Here is a 22,144-nt window from a genome sequence, read left to right on the forward strand (position 1 = left end):
AGTCGTTGCGATTTTGGACTATCGCAACACGAACTTCGACTATTGCAACGAATTTGGAATAAATCGCAACGCGAACTTCGACTATCGCAACGCGAACTTGGACTATCGCAACGAATTTGGAATAAATCACAACGCGAACTTGGACTATCGCAACGAATTTGGAAAATCGCATTGTAATAGTCGAAGATCGCGTTGCGATAGTCGATGTTCGCGTTGCAAATATGGAAACTGATTTGCGATATCGGAGATCGCGTTACGAATTATCGATTGCATTGCGATTTAGTTGGTCATTTTGACAAATCTAAAAAAAATTGATTAAAATCATATATTATAAGGCATTTTTGACCACTGAAGTTATTTTCTCTTAAAATTATTATATGAAGTCATCCTTATCTACATTTTATTTTAGGATATAATAATGAATTAATTATTCAACGGTATAAAAATTCAGCAAAAGTTAAAAGTCTTTAACTAGATTCTCTTCCGACCGAGGTAAGTGGCAAATAATCCCGAAAATGGGAGTGTGTCTTCGAATTTGCTCTTTATAATAGTACAATTTACTTTGTACAATGTAACGATCTAAGACAATTTGCACTTTGGGTTTTGGGCTTATGTAGAACTATTGGTTACAGTCTCCGTTCATGGCGATTTCGGGAGGCAGCCCAAGCCCACGTCATCTCTGTCTTCGATTGTCTCTCCTGTTTAACCCATTTCTTAATGATTCAGCCAGCGATGATTTAAAGCTCTGTCCCTTACCTCTCCTCGATCAAAGCACCAAAGCACCAAATCCCATTTTATATCCACTGTCTCTTTGATTCTGTACACTTTTTTGGGTTCGAATTGTATTTCATATTTTTTTAGATTCAACTGTTTCGATTCTTTTGGAACCCGTGTTTGTTTTCTCGTCTACTGTGAGTTTGTGATCTGGTTCTGGATTTTATTTTCCAAGTAGAGTTTACACAGTTACTTCCGAATCTGCTTCCATTAATTGTTTTGGGGCGTTTAGATGGCGGTGCAAAATCATGATCAATTCGAAGCTTACTTCAGGAAAGCAGATTTAGATGGAGATGGCAGAATTAGTGGAGCTGAGGCTGTTGCTTTCTTTCAAGGATCCGGTTTGTCCAAACAAGTCCTCGCGCAGGTCCCTCTATCCATCTCTCACATTTCATTTCCTATTAGAATCGGGATTTCTAGGAACTTGCCTACTCCGTATATGGGTTAGATTGCATTTGGTTGTAACATGGTGTAATTTCTCAATAAACGTAAACATTTTGCAGCTGTTTTTCTTTTGAACAATTACCCAGTTGCTTCATCAGGTTTCAACCAACTTGTCGTTTGCTTATGTGAAATTTGTTCCTTTTACTACATCAATAATTTATCAAATGGTTAAGGTTTCGATTGTCCACTTTTTACGAGGATGTTGTTAAATACATGTCTTGTTGACTGAAGTTGCACTTGGGAGTACAACATCGTATATCCGCACTAGGAACTTATCTAGTCGTTTTGTCGCTATGTTTGATGCTTTAAAAATGTTTAAACCGGCCTTTGTTAGCTGCTGAACCAGTGGTGACAGTTAGTTTTGTTCTAGATTTTATTAATGTACTGCCTGTTACTCTTGAACAAAACTCGCATAAGAGAAAAGAGAGGCTAAGATTTGGTGGGTTGTAGATCACTGTTTGATAGAATAGAAAAATCGAAGATTTTTTTTTTAAATCTGATGAAATAACAGATGCAATGCCTTCAATCTTGCTTTACTTTCTCTAGCATTTGCTGGTGATGTGTTTTCACACTCTGAATGGCATGGTTTAGGGATTCTAAATTTTGATTTCTGGATTTTTGTGTTGGAATAGTACACATGTAACTTGTTTGAGCAAGGAATTTGATATTATGTGTTCATTCATATTGTTTTATCCTTTGGCTTCAGATATGGACATATGCTGATCAAAGCCATAGTGGTTCCCTAAGTAAGCCAGAGTTTTTTAATGCTCTCAAGCTTGTGACTGTAGCACAAAGGCGTGAATTATCACCAGACATTGTCAAGGCAGCATTATATGGTCCTGCTGCAGCAAAAATTCCAGCACCGCAAATTAATTTTCCTTCCACATCTGCACCACAAATGGGTGCAGCTATGCCAGCATCCTCTCCAAGTCCTGGGTTCAGAGGACCAGGAGCTCCAAATGCTGGTATGAGCCAGCAACATTTCCCTTCTCAACAAAACCCATCAGTTAGACCCTCAAAAACCATGCCTGCTGCTACTGCTCTGCATCCCCAAGGTATTGCAACTCCAGAATTTCCTAGGGGAGGTAGTAGTAGTACTGTTGGTCAACCTCAAGCTATGCCTGTTGGTTCTACTGCCCTTTCACATCAATCTATGCCTACTGTTTCTACTGGTCCCGGTTTCACAAATCAAAACATGTCAAGCAACTGGCTTTCTGGAAGGACTGGCGGAGCTTCAACTGGGACACGAGGGGTCACTCCATCATCAGCTTCTAAGCTTCAAACAGCAGTTTCAATGCCTTCCCAGCCTACTGCTAATGATTCTAAAGCATTGGTTATTTCTGGAAATGGGCCTGCTTCTAACTCCACATTTGGAGGTGATGCGTTTTTTGCATCCTCATTTGCACTGAAACAAGAATTATCTACACAAACCTTTTCTCCTCACAGTGCACCCTCGCTGGGGATTAGACCAGTTTCAAGTGGGCCCCAACCCATAGTTAAGTCCAACTCTCTTGACTCATTGCAAAGTGCATTGTCTATGCCTTCTGCTGGTAGTCAAAGTCAAAGGCCTTACTCTTCTTTAATCCCAGGTCAACAAGTGTATTCCCAAGGTCCGTCCTCTATTACACCATCTGGGATCTCTGTCGGAGCTGTGAATGCTGCTTCAAGCAGTTTCCAGCCTCCATGGCCAAAAATGAAACCATCTGATGTTCAGAAATATGCAAAAGTGTTCATGGAAGTGGACACCGACAGAGATGGGAAGATAACCGGTGAGCAGGCGAGGAATCTATTTTTGAGTTGGAGGCTACCTAGAGGTATGGTTGCTTCATATACTGTTATTATTCAGATAAGTTTCTGTGATACGAATGTGAAGCATGAAATAGATGGTTTTATCTGTTTAGTTTAACATTTATTTTGATTTCTTTTGCATTAGAAATAGTAAGGAATTTCACTGTCATTGTGATGCGAAAACATATATTTTTTTATCGTGCTCATGATCTGATGTCCTTTTTTTTACAATTTTTGTGAATATTATCATTATCATTTGCAGTTATATCAAATATCAAATAAAGTTTTTTTAAAAAAATTATGCTGGTAATTAAGATTTTATTCTGGTAGGTTCTGGGTAGTGAAATTACTTATTGCTGCTAGGGTGGTAAACTGATGTTACCTAGGTATTTTTTAGATGGCATCATTCCATAAATCCTTGTTTTGACTAAAATATTTTGGCATGAATCTTACTGGAGTTCTATCAGTGCAGTGTTTCTTTGAAATATTTCTGGAGTGGAGACCTTTTTTATTCGGGTAAACATGTTTAACATCGTTAATTTTGTCCTTCTCAGAGGTTTTGAAGCAGGTTTGGGACTTATCTGATCAGGATAGTGATAGTATGCTTTCTTTGAGAGAGTTCTGCTTTGCTCTTTATTTGATGGAGCGGTATAGGGAAGGCAGTCCTCTTCCATCTTCACTCCCAAGAAATGTCATGTTTGATGAGACACTCTTGTCCATGACAGGCCAACCCAATGTTTCATATGGGAATCAAGCTTGGGGCCCTAATCCTGCTGGTATTAGTTTGGATCTCTTCTATTGTCTTCAATTTTTTTAGTTCCCATTGTTGTCATCCAAGATTGCTCTTGATAAAAATGACTATTGCCATTAGGTTTTGGACAGCATCCAGGGATAGGTGCTCAGCCAGGGATAGGTGGCCATTCTGTGACTCACCCGGCTGGTTTAAAACCTCCAATTCGCCCCAATGCTTCTGCTGATACTGCTACCATGTCCAATCAACAAAAGCCAGGAACACCAGTGTTGGATGACTCCTTTGGAACTCAAGTTGATAACAATGAACAGAATTCAGAGAATGGTGTAGCCGAAGATGTAATGGCTGATGGAAACAAGGCATGACATCTTCTATATAAAGCTCAAATACTCTCTCTCTCTCTCGTGCACACACACACATGTGGGCATGTACCCACTTAATTTGTACCTTCTCTATTCTTCTGTAGGTTTGGTGAGAGTTTGAGGATTTTTTATCACCTCTGTTAAGAAGTTTTTACCTAAGCTAGCCTTTTAATGGTTTTTTATTCCTTAGAGGATAATGAGGAGCATTCTTCTTTGAAATTTGGCAGGTTGATCGAACTGAAAAAGTGATTTTGGATTCCAGAGAGAAGCTTGAGTTCTACCGTGACAAAATGCAGGAACTTGTGAGCATTTTCTTTTTCACTTTCTTTCCTGTTTTCTGGAGACACTTGTGCTTGGGGGTGAAAATCTCATTTTGATTAAACCTGTAGTAAAGTACCTTATCGTGGTTAAAGAATCAAGAACTAGAATGAATAGTTTAAGCGTGTGCATAATATCCTTTTTTAGGTTCTCTTTTTTATTCCTTATGTTCAGGTCCTGTATAAAAGCAGATGCGATAATAGACTAAATGAAATCACGGAAAGGGCAATTGCAGATAAGCGTGAGGTACTGCCTAAAATCTGAAGAAGTGTTTGTATCATTTATTTGGACATTATTTTATTGATTTCTGGCTAACAATTTGTTGCAGGCTGAAATGTTGGCAAAGAAATATGAAGAGAAATACAAACAAGTGGCAGAAATAGCTTCCAAATTAACAATTAAAGAGGCAAAATTTCGTGAGATTCAGGTAATTGTTATTTTTCCGTTTATGCATGAATGTCCTTGAGTTGGTTTGGGCTATTTGAGTGTTTTGGAACCCTTGAAAACTGTTGTATTGGTTTAACATCAGTTTGTTTTAAGAGGGTTTCTTCACATGAATTTTCCAGGATTGAAATATCTAGGTGTTGATTTCCTCGTCTTAGTGCCCGAGTGCCTGTTGAGGCATCATCTTTCGACGGGATAAGAGGAGATGAATTGTTAGTCTTTAAGCTTTGTTTCACATGTCTGTGCCTTTATTCACTTTTTCCCCCTTTATTTGCATCCTAAAATTATATCTCTGCGTTTCAGTCTATCATATCCTTCCATTCTTTCCTTAAATCGACCTATGGCTGCAATATTTTACCCACTAGCCATATATTACCATGTAATATGGAGGTCTTCATACCCCTTGCATGCCTTGCATGCCCCTTTTTCTTTATTTCACTTATGTATTTGTCTTGCTTTTAGGAGAGGAAGACAGAGTTGCATCATGCTATCGTTAACATGGAACAAGGGGGCAGTGCAGATGGTATTCTTCAGGTAAATTTAAACCAATCAACTAAATGTTTTGAGAGTGAGTACAATTTTCTGACACAGATGCATCGTCACTTACCTAGGTCCGCGCGGACCGAATACAATCGGATCTTGAGGAGCTAGTGAAAGCCCTGACTGAATGATGCAAGAATCATGGATGTGATGTGAAGTCATATGCAGTAATTGAGCTTCCCATAGGTGCCTTTTATCTTTTATTAATAAAGAAAGTTCTTCTTAATTTCTCGACTATCAGGAAGGAAATCTTTCTTCTTTCTTCTTTTTAGGCGTTAGTGAGAGAAGCTCCCCCTCTCTAAAAATCAGGCGTTTTCAAATATTTTCTTTCTTTTCCCTTTTTTATATCTCTTTGATGTCGAGTAAAGTGAGAAGATCGGTTCGGAAAAATTGCTTTACACTGATCATTTTCAATATCCCAAAGTATCTTCATTATCCCAAAGTATCTTCATCATCAAGGTCTTAGGTTATTTTTCGATAAATATGGCGATGTGGTTGATTCTTTCATCCCTTTTAAAAGAAGCATGGGAGGAAGTAGGTTTGGCTTTGTTCGCTTCACCAGAGTGGAGGATGCGAGGAAGGCTATCAACTGTGCTGATAGATCTTGGTTTCAAGGTTTTAAAATTAGAGTTTTCATGGCGAGATTTCAACCTCGTGAAAAATTCTGGAGAAAGAAGTTTTCTGGTCCAAAACCAGCCGAGGTCAAGAGCAAAGTGGAGGTTGATACTCATTCAAAGGCTCCCATAGTCGGTGTTGTTGATGAGGATAAGCTCTTAGCTCTCAAAAATAACTTGGTAGGTTGGTGCAAAAGTTTTTTAAAAATGAAAGAGTTGGCTACTCTTTTACATAAGGAAGGCGTGTTTGGTCCCAAAATTATGAGGTTAAGTGGTTTAGCAATTTTAATCATTTTTGAAGATGAAGAGAGTAGGGATTTTGCTCTTAATAATCAAATTGGGGCGTTGAGAAACTGCTTCGACAAAGTGAAAGTGTGGTCGGAAAAGTTTCAATGCAGCAGCCGTCAGGCATGGCTTTCGTGCAAAGGAATCCCTTCGTTTGTATGGAGCCATTCCACCTTCAGAAACATTGCTGGTAAATGGGGAGAACTTATCTCCATTGAAGAAGGGACCTTCAACCCCGGCTCGTTTGATAGAGCATTGCTGCAGATAACCACGAACTGCCAAGCTCGAGTGGAAGATTACTTAGATTTGAAAGTCGGGGATCAGATCTATACAGTTTATGTTTCTGAGTTTGAACCTTGATTTAGACCAGAATCTGTCTGGGTAGATTCACCCATGATGGAAAAGGTAGTTGCCTACCTGTTATCCACGGTGGGGGAACTCGATGGTGATTCGCCAGTGAAGATTTCCGAGGTGAAGGAATGTGCTGAGGAAGCAGGAAGAGGCATGGACTCTTCGGAGGTCAATAAGTCCAAGCGGTGTTCTGAGGAAAAAGATAATCTATTATGTTGTATGGGAAACAGAACTAGAGGCAACATCTTGTCAGGTGAGGTTGAGGAGGAAAGGAATATAGGGGAGGAATTATTTTCTGGACTGGGGATTATTGTTGCTGGTCAGGGGATGGCTCAATCGAAAATTGAGGAAGTAGGGGAACATGAGGATGTGCTGGTTCACGCAGAGAAACAGGCAGAAAATGACAAGAGGAAAAGTAGTGTCACTGCACGTGGTTTTGAGGGAATGAAGGATTATTCTATAGAATTCCCCATGTTGGATGGTAGGGTAGAGACAAAGGTAGTGGAGGAGGAGAATATTGTGGGCCTGACAAATAATTCTGCATTCACTAGTTCCAAGGGCGTGGACAGGCATAACCGGACAGCAAAGGATGGGAATAATAATAATTTAAGCTCTCTGCATTCAGCTCTAGGAAAACATTCGGCTCAACACTGGAAATCTAGAGAATGCCGTAGAAAGATTAATCACAGTAAGGTGCAGTGTGTGGAAGGAATGTCTGAACTTGAAGGTAGAATCCTTAATGATTCTGACTTTCATGCAAGGCGGCAGAGGCATAAGAAGGATGCGAAAGAATCCCTTCAGATCGGGGAAGATTCGGATTTTGAATCTAAAAGCTCACGAGTGTTCTTGATTTTGGAACATTTTAGCGATGGACGTATTGAAAGATACAATATGTGGTGATTTGTTTTCGGGGAATCGAAGTTGATTTTGGATTTTGGAGCTGGAGTTTCGGTTGGTCACTGATGTCATGTACAGTATTAGGTGCAGAATGGTTTTATTGTCCGAATTTGGCTTTTATGGTTTGTGTCAGCTGTTATGTGGCTTTTCTATAGTTGTTCTGTGTTGTGCTGTGTTTCGGGCCAAGTTCTGGTTATCCTCTTGGAGTTGTTGTAGCTGAGGTGATTAGGCAGTTAGTGTTGTTGTGAAGGGTTGTTTTTGGTTGTTTTCTGGTTCTTTGTTTTTGGTGGGGGTTCTATAAGTTTGTATCTTATGTAATTTCTTTTGTTTAATGAAATCTTAAGGCACTCTTTTCCTCCTTCCTCTGATTAAGGAGCTTGTCTACAAGCTTCTTTAATCAAGAAGGGGGGTTTTAACGAGGCCTTCAATTCCTATAAAAAAAAGTTCTTCCTCATAACTTCAATTTGAGTAAAGACTTGTAGTGTAGTATGATATTCTTACTATCATGTTTGGTATTCTTGCATTTTTACTTTTTGATCCAGCTTCTTGAAAGCTGAACCTTATTTAAGTTCAATGCTTCCTTTCAAAAGTTATTAAGCTCGGTAAATTCTGTGGAGATATTACTTTATTTGAGCATGTTTATGATTGAGTTTTGGGATCTAGCTTTTGTGGTTTCTATGGTTATGTCAAGATATATTGTTTCATGGTCCCTTAATTTCTATTTTTGTCTTTGTTCTGTGGGCTGTGGACTATACATGCTGACTCCCCCAATGACAGTCCTATGATTTTTTTTTTTTGCTTTTCCATTTTGAGCTGTCTGAGTCCTAATTGAAATGTTACCATTGGAGAAAGTCAAATTATTTTCAGTCTTAGAACTTTCCAAACTTACCTTCCTCAGAATGAGTTGACAACAATAGGGTCTATTAAACAAACATTTTAACACTGTTTTCCATGTTACTACTTTTCCTTTTGACTTCCCAAAACACGTGTTTAGTTGAAAAGTGGCAACAAAAACGGGTGACAGATCACATCATTTATACCTTTCAGAACTCTGGAGCCTAAAGTTCTATACTCTGGTTGCTAATGCCTGTTCAGATTTTCTTTTGGCATGGAACCGTAATTTCATTTTCTTTTTTGTTATGATCTGTAAGAACCCTTTTAGTCACTTTGGTAGCAGGAAGAGACTTTGATGTTTGTTAATTGTTATAACTATTATCTTTGGAATGTTTACGGAATGACCCTTCAGTTTTTGGTTTTGTTATTTTTTTTTAAAAAAAATAGACTGTCATCTACTAATTAGTGATCATTTTGGCCTTTTCATATGCACCGTGTTTTTAAGGTTGGCAACCTGGAGTTCCAGAGGGAGCCGCACTCTGGGACGAAGAGTGGGACAAGTTTGAAGATGAAGGTATATACTTCCTTCGATTACTGTTTTAGGATTCTGCAAATGAAGTTCTGCTTAGGTTGACAGGGTTCTGTAACAATTTGTGTGGCTTTTCACTTCAAATTTCAGGGTTTGGCAATGAGCTCACTGTCGATGTGAAAAATGTGTCCGAGTCTCAGAGAGGAAAAGCATCTCCAGATGGTAGCTTGACCCCTGATTCCTCCTATGTGGATGGACAAACAGGAAATCTCTTCGGTGCTGAACGTGCTGTTGAGAGCGAGTCTGCATACACACACAGTGAAGATGAATCTGCCAGAAGTCCTCATGGTAGTCCTGTGGAAAGAAACTCTCTAGAAAGCCCATCTCGACTATTTTCTGATGACCATTTTGGAAAGAGTACTGAAGCAGGTTCAGAAAGAAACCGGTATGGATGTATAGAATTTTAAGTTTTGAAACTGACTATTGTTCTCCTTTGTTCTTGCTAAATTCCTTTATTTTTTTTTATTTTGGACAGAAGTTTTGATGAATCAGGATGGGGTACCTTCGATAATGATGATACGGACTCTGTGTGGGGATTTAATGCTGTTAATACCAAGGTGACTGAACTTCTTAAAGCACACTTCTCTTTTCAGGTTACAAGGATATGGTATATTTGCCATTTATGTACAATGCTGACTCAAATGGTATATACTTTGTATGGTGGTGATAGTGTAAAAATAGTATATAGTTTGAGATATCTTAATATTCCGTGAAGTTTTATGTTAAAATGTAACATGGCCGAAAGCTGGTGTTTAGGGCTGTCGGTCACAAGGCAGAAACCCTCAACAAACTCTGTTTCTTATGTGCTTATGATGATCCTTTTCTCGGTCTGATGTATTGAAATATTTTTATTCTCGATCTTTAATGTCACCTGGCAGGACTCGGACAAGCACAGAGACTTTTTCGGATCAAGTGATTTTGGTGTCCACACAAGAACAGAATCCCCGCGTGCAGATAGCTTTTATGATAAGAAGAGTCCATTTACATTTGAAGACTCGGTTCCCAGCACTCCGGCCTCCAAGTTTGGGAACTCTTCATCAATGGATTTTGACAGTTTCTCAAGGTTTGATTCCTTCAGCATGCATGACGGTGGTTTTTCAACACAACCCGATAGGCTCACAAGGTTCGACTCCATAAACAGTAGCAAAGACTTTGGCAGTGGGTTCTCACGGCAACCTGAGACGCTCACTAGGTTCGATTCCATGAATAGCAGCAAAGACTTTGGCCATGGATACTCATTTGATGACTCCGATCTGTTCGGCTCCAGTCGGCCATTTAAAGTCTCGTCGGACCAACATAGTCCGAAGAAAGATTGCGATGATTGGCGTGCTTTCTAGCTGGTAATCCAAAAGAGAAGTAATTTTCCCTGGGGCTCTTCTGTTCATTTTGGTGTTTTTGTTGAGGTGCCTACATTTTACTATGTGTCGTTGTGTGCAGCTTGGAATTGGATTGTTGTAAATTTCTGCTGTATTTTTTTATGGCGACATTTTTTTGAGGGTGTTGGCATGCCAAAATTGTGATGGGAAAATAATGAAAAATCAATACGCTGTTCCTGAAAACATTTTCTGCTTTTATTTTCTAAAAATGGAGAAGTGTCTTTGATAAATTTAAAAATTATTTATTTTCTTATAAAATGAAATAAAAGAATTTCATATATTTATATGGATTCAAATCAAAGTCATGTTTAATGTATAAAAAGTATTAAAAAACTAATATATCCGAACTTGAGTGTTTCATTTATCAAGTTAAGAAAAACTTTGCTTTTATTCTTTTAATTTGAAAATAATATTTTTTTTTTAATTTTAATATATTTTTGTTTTAAAAAATTTAATCAAAACCATTTTCTTCGATGTTTCTTTTTTAAATGAAAAATAAAAATAATGTATTTCTTCGAGTCCAAAAATTTTCTAGTTAAATCTGCCGCTTCTCATTTAAGTTGCAGAATGGGTTTGCTTTGGAATCTTCTTTTGCCGGCTGCCTTGTCCTGCACTATTAATTTATTATTTTGTTGGATTGAATTGCACCTGACATTCATTACTATAATCTAAATTAGTTCTCAAAGTATTTTAATTAAGTCCGCCGATCATTAAATATTGTTTCAGTAAAGTTCTCCGATTAGTCTAAGGTAGTGTTTATTTTTACAGAGATAAAAGATATGCAGTAGAAGAGGTGGACCAAATGTCTGCAGTCTGCAAGAAGACTGTTTGTTTTTTAACGTCTGCAGACTGCTAAAATGAACTGAAATATAAATAAACTGATTTTTTAAACTTAAAAGCGTTTTGCAATACTGAGATTTAAATAATTTTAGTTTTACAATGCTGAAATTTAAATAATTCATACAACTACAATAATAATTTATTTAAAATAAATCAATCCATATTTTAAAATAAATCAATTCATACAACTACAATAATAAATTAATTCATATTTTAAAATAAATCAATCTATACAAATAAATTATTTAAAATAAATCAATCCATACTAATAAATTATTTAAAATAAATCAATCTATATTTTAAAATAAATCAATCCATACTAATAAATTATTTAAAATAAATCAATCCATATTTTAAAATAAATCAATCCATACTAATAAATTATTTAAAATAAATCAATCCATATTTTAAAATAAATCAATCCATACTAATAAATTATTTAAAATAAATCAATCGATACAACTACAATAATAAATCAATCCATATTTTAAAATAAATCAATCCATACTAATAAATTATTTAAAATAAATCAATCCATACTAATAAATTATTTAAAATAAATCAATCCATATTTTAAAATAAATCAATCTATACTAATAAATTAGTTAAAATATATCAATCGATATTTTAAAATAAATCAATCTATACAACTACAATAATAAATCAATTCATATTTTAAAATAACTCAATCCATACTAATAAATTATTTAAAATAAATCAATCCATACTTTAAAATAAATCAATCCATACTAATAAATTATTTAAAATAAATTATTTTAAAATAAATCAATCCATATTTTATAATAATTTATTTTAAAATAAATTATTTTATAATAAATTGTTTCAAAATAAATTGTTTTATAATAAATTATTTTAAAATAAATTATTTTAAATAAATAACCTTATTAAATTATTTAAAATTATTTTAATAAATAACTATATTTTATAATTGTTTTTGAAGAGGTTTGAAGACCTTTGAAGACATAAAACCAAGTCTGCACCAAGAAGAGCTCGCGCAGACGATTGAAGAGCTTCTGTCTTCTAAAAAACAAACAGTCTGCGAAGCCTAATGTCTGCGCGTGGTCTGCGCGACGCAGACATAAGTGGTTTGAAGAGCTTCCACAGTGAAAACAAACACCACCTAAGTCATTTGTTTTATAATTACTTTCGGTAAAAATGATTTTTTTTTAAAATTTGAGTTTAAACAATTATATTTATATAATATATGTGTAATATTAATATATTAAAAAAAGTTTAAATAAATATTATCTTGGAATTATTATATATTATTAAACATATATATAGATATAATATAATCGATTATCACTAAAATCATATAATAGATGTATCATATTTAAATTTTGATTCACACATTTTAAATTTATTGTGATTAAAGATATTGTTTTTATGATGTATTTTTATAATTTTTAATTTAAATTAATTGATATATAAATTAAATATTAATAATTAAATAAACAATCATTAATCAATTAATTTAAACATAAAATACTGTTTTTTTTTATTTTATCATCCTAGATATTGTATATAAAATCGTGAAAGACAAGTTTAATGTTTTAATATAAATGAAATAACAAAAGGATTACAATGTGTTATAAATTATAATTATTTATAACACATATTTTTCAAGTTTCATTTTGGTTGGAGCAGTGAGTGGGGTAACCGCGGGGTGCATGATGAGTTGGTGCCTCCGCTTTCTTTCTCATTTGACAGATGAGATGAGAAGATGACTGCTCTCTACTAATTTTATTTTGGTCAACTTTTCTATTTTCCAACTCTTAAATCTCTCTTCTTTTTTATTTGTATTTTTTAAATTTAGTTTAGTTTAATTTGATTTTCTCCACTGCTTCTTTCATTTCTTCCTATCGTTTGTTTTCTTCTCAACTCCATCATCACTTTCTCAAGACATCGAAGGAACCAAACCCTAATTCAAGTTCCTTCGAAATTCCCCAATTTCAGTCGTTTCATGCAAGTCAAACAACATATGGGAGCAATACACTTCGCCCCTTTAATCCAGCTTCAATTTTTCTTCGATTCTTCGAGCTACAACTAGAACTTTTTATCCACCACATCCTTCATATTCCTTTGTTTCTTCAAGATCAACAGGGTATGATTCTTTTCCCCCTTTCTTTAATCAGCTGTGAATTGCAGCAAGTTGCTACCTTGCTAATCTAAAGTTTCTACTTTTTTTTTATTTGGTTGGGGTGAAGTTATTGCCAAGTTCGATTTGCTAGATTTTAACAACTTGCAGTTATATTCTTATCTAAATTCATTGCTTACTCGAGGTAATTAAGATATGTAATTTGAGCTTCTGGATTCTCTTTACCGTATGCTTTATTTCCCGTGTCTTAATTCTGCTGCAACCATTTATGGTGAAGCACGTAGGTGTTAGTTGTGAATTGGAATCGTGGATAACTTTTTCATATCAATGCTTAGCGTTGTTAATGGTCACATTGTTGCTCCTTGATTTCTTGTTGAGCCCTTGAACTTTGATTTTGCTGTTTATAATTGTTTCCTGCCTGCCTTCTAATGATTTCTGGACAACTATTTAGTGTTTAGTTTGAAATTTCTCCTAGTGTTCTGCATCACTTTGGCAAGCTAATGCAGGGTTAAATTTGGAATCATGTGTCTTTTTTCATATCAAGATAGTAGCTCACTGATTTTGGGAGAGCCGAGATTAGACTAAATTTTTTTTAAAGGGCTTAAATTAAATAAATGATTTTTAGGAGGGTCAAGCGTGTGATTTTTCCACTTAGCTAAAGGGTTAAAAGGCCTAAATTAAATGTTCAATATTTGGGAGGGACGGAAAAGTGAAAATTGCTAAGCGCGCCCTGCTTCATCTCTGTTGGCAAAGCTAATTGAGGGTTAAACTGGAATCATGTATGTCATACTGTCAATTTTCATACCAAAGCATAGCATATGTTATGGTCATGTAGTAGCTCCTTGATTTTGGTTGGACCCTTGGACTTTCGTTTTGCTGTCTTTAATTATTTCCTGTTTGCCTTCTAACAGTTGTTATCTCAATGGTTATTCCAATTGCTTTTGTCTCTATAAATAGTGCAAGTTTCTAATAAGCTGATTATTTGTTAAGCAAATATACATTTTCCTCCCTTTTTTTGCAGTGACTATATAAGTCAGATGGCTGCGAGCTGGGATGGAAGTTATGACCCTGGCAGTCAGTCAGATGATAGTCATAATTTTGAGAGGCTGCACATAGAACCCCTTTATGATGCATTTGTTTGCCCATTGACGAAGCAAGTTATGCGTGACCCTGTGACATTAGAAAATGGCCAAACATTTGAACGTGAAGCAATTGAGAAATGGTTCAAGGAATGCAGGGAAAGTGGAAGAAAGCTGGTTTGCCCATTGACCCTAAAAGAACTGAAAAGCACCAATCTAAACCCGAGTATTGCATTGCGGAATACCATTGAAGAGTGGACAACTAGGAATGAAGCAGCCCAGCTTGATATGGCTCGTAGATCTCTAAATATGAACAGTTCAGAAAATGATGTTCTGCTGTCTCTTAAGTTTATCCAGCATATCTGCCAAAAAAGTCGATCCAATAAGCATGTTGTACGCAATGCTGAACTGATACCTATGATTGTGGACATGCTAAAGAGCAGCAGCCGAAAGGTTCGGTGCAGAGCATTGGAGACGCTCCTCGTAGTGGTCGAGGAAGATGAAGATAATAAGGTTGTTCTGGGTTTGATGTTTTCCTATTGAGTGACAATGACATCATTGTCGTGTATGCATCCAGGACTGGATTATTAACTACTTGTGCATTATTTTTCAGGCAATATTGGCTGAGGGGGACACTGTGCGTACAATAGTTAAATTCTTGTCCCATGAACAGTCCAAGGAGAGGGAGGAGGCAGTCTCTCTGCTGTATGAACTTTCAAAATCTGAAGCCGTGTGTGAGAAGATTGGTTCTATTAATGGAGCAATTCTTATATTAGTTGGAATGACCAGCAGTAAATCTGAGAACGTTTTAACTGTTGAGAAAGCTGATAAAACACTAGAAAATTTGGAAAAGTTTGAGAACAATGTCCGACAGATGGCTGAAAATGGTAGACTGCAGCCTCTTTTGACCCAGATTCTTGAAGGTGCTTCTCTTTTTCCTTGATAATTTTATGTTTTCCTACTTTCTGCCAGCATAAAGGGCCTCTGTTTTTTGGGGTGGAGTCATGTACGGTTTTGTCAGTTGAGTGTGGGCTCTTTTAGATAACAATGATTGCCTCTAGCTATGTTGCTTGGACTCTTCATTTCTCATGAAGTATCCGTGTTTGACACTCGTGTCCAATACTTGGATTTGGGGATATGGCCTCTAATGGTCCTTCAAATATATAGAAAAAACTTCGAAAAATCTAGTCATAGCCGTGTCCGACACTTACACCCGAGTCCGAGTAACATAGGCCTCTAGTGTTCATACATAGTCCTTAGTCCATTTGTCCTAACCCTGAAACTTGCTAGTTTTTTCTTTCATCTCTTAATTTTTCATTCTAATCACGTTCGTTGCTGCTACTCTATAATTTATGTAAAATGACATTGTTGCAGGCACGCCTGAAACAAAGCAATCCATGGCCGCTTATCTTGGTGAGTTGGTTTTGAATAATGATGTGAAAGTCTATGTTGCAAGAACCGTTGGTGAATCTCTAATAAATCTCATGAAAAGTGGAAACATGCAATCAAGAGAAGTTGCTCTGAAGGCACTTAACCAGATTTCATCTTATGAGGCAAGCTCCAAGGTGTTGATCGAGGCAGGAATACTTCCCCCTCTTGTCAAAGACCTCTTTACCGTAGGGGCCAATCAGCTTCCCATGCGACTTAAAGAAGTCTCGGCCACAATTCTGTCTAATGTCGTAAACTCGGGATATGATGTTGACTCCATTCCTATTGGGCCGGACCATCAGACTCTTGTTTCTGAAGACAATGTCCATAACTTACTGCATCTAATCAGCAACACTGGTCCACCTATTGAGTGCAAACTTCTTCAAGTTCTTGTGGGGCTCACCAGTTCTCCGACAACAACTCTGAATGTTGTTGCTGCAATTAAAAGCTCTGGAGCTACTATCAGTTTGGTTCAGTTTATAGAGGTTCCGCAGCAGGATTTGCGAATGGCGTGCATAAAACTTCTCCAGAATCTCTCTCCTTACATGGGTCAGGAATTAGCAGATGCACTACGTGGCACAGTTGGTCAGCTCAGCAGTCTAATCAGAGTCATATCAGAAAACACAGGAATTTCCGAAGAACAGGCAGCGGCTGCCGGCCTCTTAGCTGAACTCCCGGAGAGGGATTTGGGCCTCACAAGGCAAATGCTTGACGAAGGTGCTTTTCAGTTGATCATCTCTAGAGTTGTCAAGATCAGGCAAGGAGAGACTAGGGGCACCCGCTTTGTAACACCAGTCCTCAAAGGACTTGTTCGGGTGCTTGCAAGGGTTACTTTTGTCTTGTCAGAGGAACCCGACTCTGTTGCTCTTTGCCGTGAGTACAATCTTGCAGCATTATTCATTGAATTGCTTCAGGCCAATGGTCTCGACAACGTCCAGATGGTCTCCGCCACGGCTTTGGAGAACTTATCTCAAGAATCCAAAAATTTGACAAGACTGCCGGAGTTGCCACCTCCAGGGGTTTGTGCTTCTATCTTTCCATGTTTCAGCAAACAGGTTTTCATAACGGGATTGTGTCGCGTCCACCAGGGAACATGTTCACTTAAAGAGAGCTTTTGCCTTTTGGAAGGACAGGCTGTACATAAGTTGGTTGCTCTCTTGGATCACACCAATGCGAAGGTGGTCGAAGCAGCACTTGCTGCACTTTCCACCTTGTTGGATGACGGAGTTGCTATCGAGCAAGGAGTGTTCGTTTTGTGTGAGGCAGAAGCAATTAAGCCCATACTCGACGTGTTACTCGAGAAACAAACAGAGAACTTAAGGAGAAGAGCCGTTTGGGTCGTAGAGAGACTTTTAAGAACCGAAGATATAGCCTATGAAGTTTCTGGAGATCAAAATGTCAGCACTGCACTTGTTGATGCCTTCCACCATGCCGACTACAGAACCCGACAGATTGCCGAGCGTGCCCTGAAGCATGTCGACAAAATCCCAAACTTCTCCGGAATTTTTCCAGACATGTCATAAATTTGTTGTATTGCTCCTTATGCATTATATGGAGAGTAGCAACGTGTATGTATTTTCAGTTTCATCCTTTGTCTCTCTACATGGATAGTTTTGCAAGTAGATATTATTGTATATTGATGGATTTCCTACTTGTAGAGGGTTTCAAGAAAATTTTCATTTGTTTTTATGTTATTTTCATTTACCTCCTTTATACGAACTACTATTTGTCTTACAATTTAATGCTGCAGCCCTTTAGTTTTTTTATTGCCTTCTAAAGTTCCTTGATCATCCAAAATTCTCTGCTTCGAACAATACCGGGATAGCCTGCCGGTAATCGACTGCGGCGTCTACAACCATTTTTCATTTTCATTTAACACCTGGAGCCTAGTGGTATAATAATGAGCTCTTCAAGACGTTCAAGCAAGTTAATGAATAAACATGGCAGAAATTTATTACATATGCAACAGAAGCAAGATGAAAAATACATAATCCGTTTATGAACAATGGTGAAGAAATTACTGAGAAGACTACAAATGACCATAACTGTGCTAACACTGAATGAACACTACAGACCAGATGTGGTCGCCATTGTAAAAAATTGTGGAGAATCAACGAAATAAATACGAAAAATTCACAGGTCGAAAGAAACGTAAGCACAAAATACCCGAACGAGCAACTGTGATGTTCTATGATTTTCCGATGGAATTACAGTGTTTTGCAGAAGACATTACAGGTGTAGAACCGCCATTGTCTTGGTCAAGCAAGAAGAAGCATCTAATTCATGAGCCACGTTGTTCCTAGAAATATGGCTCCAACTCATCTCCGTATTAGACACATCACACACAGTGAAGAAATCCAATACCTGACCAAATATTTTAAACATTTCAACCCCAAATATTAAGTCCTTGTCGGCGACAAAAACAGGGTTCCAGTCCATTGGAGCATCAGGGTGCATCGAGACCTTGGTCCATGTAAGATACATCATATCTAGCTCCCACACTTTTCTCACCGCCTTGTTTCTCCGACCAATTTGCCCATCTCCCTCACACCAAGAGACAGACAGCAGAAACAACCGACCATTACAAGAAACAAGTTTTGGATAGTATTCATGAACATGAGGAGGAAATTTGGAGGTTTGGATTCCAATCCAGAAGCCTCTTTCTATGTCATAATAGGCTAACTTGTCATTCTCGGAGCAAACATAGAACATCCCATTACAAACAACCCCAGAGCAAAATACACCAAAGTCTATAGGCAGCTTTTGGATTTCAGTCCATTTATTTGATACAGAATCATAGATTTCACCAGAATTCAGTGGCTCATCCCAAGATCCAAGACCTCCAACAGCAATCAACACGAATCTTTTACAACCCTTCGTATTTGGTTGTTCACTTCTCTGTTTGATGAACTTGTATGATTTTCTATTTGGTAATGATGAAGGCTCATTTACATCGAAAGCATTTCCGTACTGACGTCTGAGTGAAAGCCTGTGAGGATCCTCATAAACATCTGACACCCCACCAACTCGTGATCTGGGAGACTGCCTCTCATGTCGATTCTGATGGCTTTGATTGATCGAGAAATCTGAACAGACCTCGGATACTCCTAAAATAGGCATTGATCTAGCATACCTCATAGATGAAGCTTTGCGCCAAGATTTGGTGAGAGGGCTAAAGACCAATACACCTTTGTGCGTCTTGAATGAGCTCCTATCCACTCTCCCAAAGTTGGTTAGGCTTGAACAACCTCCAACAATATAAACATCATCCTGCATACTGGCAATTGAGAACATGAACCTTCCTCTTAGGATATCAGCACCAATCCTATGCCATTGATCTTGAGATACATCCAGTGCATGTATCTCCCCAGAGCAATAGCCATCTTTAACAGCACCGAAGAGAAACAACCATGGTTTTTGACATGAACCTTCTCGTCTCATCTGCAAAAACCTGGGAGTTGTAGTCAAATTTCTCCATTTCTTGCACACTAGGCGGGCATTCATAAGGCTGGTCAATGGTAGTCTCACCAAGCACATCTCAAGAATGTCATCTGGAAGATAGATATGCATCTTGCCGATTCGTACCGACTCCTCAAGATCTAAATCCTTTCTATTGCTTTTCTTCCAAAACTTCTCCCTCATGCCATATGAGAAGCAATCGAAACTATTATCCTCAATACCACAAATTGATTTGCACGCCTTTCCTTCTTCACTAGTACTTGACCTTCTCCAACTTGGATCACCAAACTCCTCACCAGTGTCAGCACCGACTTTGCAACCACCACCTCTACCATATAGAGTAAGACATTTCAAAGAAACCCCTCTCACCTTATCCTCTTCATCCCCTTCAGCTCTATGGGTTTTTTTCCTCAACTTCTGGCTAACACTCCTCACAAGCCGTTTAGACACAGTTAGAGACTCAAAATCCCAACGAAGTGATTCCTCAATCGCATCCTCAGCAAACATTATGGTCTCCAACTCTGGGTATGCAAAGGTGCACACCCATTTCTATATTTCTGGCTGCATTTTGGTTACTTAAACCCTTGCATCTACCGGGGGGGGGGAGACAACCTGCTGAGATTGCAGCCAGACAAACACATACAAAGGGGAAGCAAGTATTAGCATAGAACATTAGAGCTATGAAAAATCAATACTAAAACAATAAACGGTGAAACCTTGCCTTAATGAGATAACAAAGAGTCAAAGAAGACAAATATCATAATATTGAATGCAAAGACAATACAGTGAGTGTGATTAAGAGAGCTTCTAAAAAGAATAAAAAAGAAGGCAATGTAAGACGAAAGCAAATCGAAATTAATGACGTAAAAGCAAAACAATAACAACAATGAATATCGTTACATTTTATTACTTCCAGAAAATACATGCCGATTGCCGACAGCAGTAAATTAAGTATAATTCAGCTAAAATCAACGTTTTCGCAGGAATAAATTCTCGTCTACAGATCCATATACTCCAGTTTAGAAAAATAGAGAGATTCACAGCACTCGTTTGAATCAGATCCTAATGAGATCGTCAGATTTCCTTTCCATTTTCGTTTCAAAGTAAATTAATGGCACTAATTTACTCAACAAATGAATTAAAATATGAAAGATTAATTTCTCATAAATCTAAATTCTTAAAAAAAAAGTAAAACAAAAAAACACTCGAGAAAAACTTACATTGCAGCAACAAAAAATCTAGGGTTGAAATCAACAAAAGAAGCAGGAAGACAGATGAAAAATAATTAAGCAGACAGGGATCGATTATTAGAATCCATGAAAAAATTAATTAACAAAAATGAGTGTTTGGTTGATAAAGCGACTCGGTACTGATTGAGAAAAAGCGACACATCAACTCATCTCAACTCAAAAAAAAAAAACTCGACTCATCTCTTAGCTTTACCTTTTGGCCATTATCTGCCTTTCTCTTCCATTTTCTTTGTATGCATTTCCAGCCTCCTGTGAAGCTTCCATCTTTATATTATAGGCCATGCTTTTCACAATTTTTATTATCGTGCAAGCCAATATATTCACAGCCGTCGATCACTTTGGCACCAACTTCGAAGATCCGCTTCAGTGGGCTCGGCTCTCGCTGATCTAACGGCTGTGATGTTTCCAAACGTCACAGACAGTGATATTTTCATTTCTTCTTTTTTCTTAAATAATTTTGAAAGGCTGGTCTAATTTGGCTTTAATCCCTCTACTATACTGGTAAATTTGAATTTAATTTTTTTACTTTAATTTGAAATAATATGATGTTTTACTTTTATAAGTTATTAAAGGTGTAAACTAATAATATCGTTAGTTGTTTTTGATAAAGTGAATTCTTTTATTATTATTTGAGTACATAATTAAGATATAATAAAAATCCAATCAATTTTATTTAATTAATAATAATTTTTATTTATCATTCAAATATTTAAAAATATATTTTATTAAATTAAGAAATCAATAGAATTATTGATTAAAACAAACTAGTAAATTATAGATAAATGATATTCGAAGAATATTTATAATTCATTTAAAATAATAAATAAAGACATCAAATTATATGAAATTAAAATAAAAATTAAAACTAGTATTATTAAAATAAAGGTCAAATTCTTCTACAAGTATTTGTGCTATTGGTAACTTTTTTTAGGTTAATTTTAAATTTTATTACCTAAAATGAACCAACTAATCGCACACCAGCCAGCAATAGAACCAAGCAAAGGAATAGCATTCTCTCTTGATTTGAGCATTTTCCTCACGCACCAGCTAAAATGAACTTCTAGATTTAGTGCATGTATTATAGTTTGGTCATTTTTAGAATTTTTACTTTTAAAAAATGATTTTGAATCAAATCATGTGTAAAATTTATTAAGTCAAATTCTATTACAAATCTTAATATTATGTGTAAATTGTAAATCTAATAAACGTTTTTCAATTTGATTGTGTTTAGTTAATGTAATTTAGTTCATATTGTGTCCGTAAATTGTACCATTTGATTTGGAATAAAAATTAAATCCTGAAAATTAAAATTTAAAAATTGATTAAACTGAAATATATAGGCTAAATATATAAGTTACACGTGGTATAGAAATTAATAAACACAAATTGATATAAAACAAAAGTGCTGAATTATATCAAATTAAAGGAAAAAATTAAAGCTCAAATTCGGAGGGAGTAGAGTCGAAATAAAACCTAAAAAGTTAAAATAAAATAAAATAAAATAAAAGATTGGTTGGGTTTAATTACGGTGCGTTGGATGATAATAGACGTATCATATGGGTTCAGTTTTGGAGCAGTGGCCAGTGAGTGGGTGACGCAGCG

At 36.6% G+C, this 22,144-nt stretch overlaps 3 protein-coding genes across 4 annotated transcripts; 2 read left to right on the forward strand and 1 right to left on the reverse strand.

Moving 5' to 3' along the window:
* Nucleotides 1-757: 757 nt before the first annotated feature.
* LOC120198257 (epidermal growth factor receptor substrate 15-like) lies at nucleotides 758-10,346 on the forward strand. The gene is given in 13 exon segments (XM_039199606.1): nucleotides 758-1,141; nucleotides 1,925-3,032; nucleotides 3,561-3,782; nucleotides 3,878-4,116; nucleotides 4,347-4,421; nucleotides 4,612-4,683; nucleotides 4,766-4,864; nucleotides 5,344-5,415; nucleotides 5,493-5,607; nucleotides 8,908-8,976; nucleotides 9,082-9,376; nucleotides 9,470-9,548; nucleotides 9,870-10,346. Coding segments are annotated over 13 exon segments (3,039 nt in total). The 5' UTR covers nucleotides 758-1,006; the 3' UTR covers nucleotides 10,329-10,346.
* A 2,727-nt stretch (nucleotides 10,347-13,073) lies between these two features.
* Nucleotides 13,074-17,506, forward strand: LOC120198365 (U-box domain-containing protein 44-like). Of its 2 annotated transcripts, none has more exons than XM_039199715.1 (4): nucleotides 13,074-13,365; nucleotides 14,348-14,918; nucleotides 15,019-15,328; nucleotides 15,780-17,506. In XM_039199715.1, exons 2-4 carry the CDS (start codon nucleotides 14,364-14,366, stop codon nucleotides 17,354-17,356), a joined length of 2,442 nt encoding a protein of 813 aa, XP_039055646.1. In that variant the 5' UTR covers nucleotides 13,074-13,365; nucleotides 14,348-14,363; the 3' UTR covers nucleotides 17,357-17,506. The 2 variants fall into 2 exon arrangements, with proteins under 2 accessions (XP_039055646.1, XP_039055645.1); XM_039199714.1 differs by having other exon boundaries at nucleotides 13,077-13,332.
* A 254-nt stretch (nucleotides 17,507-17,760) lies between these two features.
* On the reverse strand, nucleotides 17,761-20,767 carry LOC120198633 (F-box/kelch-repeat protein At5g42350-like). Its single transcript, XM_039199939.1, has 2 exons — nucleotides 20,513-20,767; nucleotides 17,761-19,882 (listed from the first exon to the last, which is right to left on the reverse strand). Exon 2 carries the CDS (start codon nucleotides 19,797-19,799, stop codon nucleotides 18,063-18,065), a length of 1,737 nt encoding a protein of 578 aa, XP_039055870.1. The 5' UTR covers nucleotides 19,800-19,882; nucleotides 20,513-20,767; the 3' UTR covers nucleotides 17,761-18,062.
* Nucleotides 20,768-22,144: the final 1,377 nt, after the last annotated feature.

The sequence above is a fragment of the Hibiscus syriacus genome, unplaced genomic scaffold (assembly GCF_006381635.1).
Source record: "Hibiscus syriacus cultivar Baekdansim isolate YM2019G1 unplaced genomic scaffold, ASM638163v2 tig00117056_pilon, whole genome shotgun sequence".
In the NCBI taxonomy this organism is placed as follows: domain Eukaryota; kingdom Viridiplantae; phylum Streptophyta; class Magnoliopsida; order Malvales; family Malvaceae; genus Hibiscus; species Hibiscus syriacus.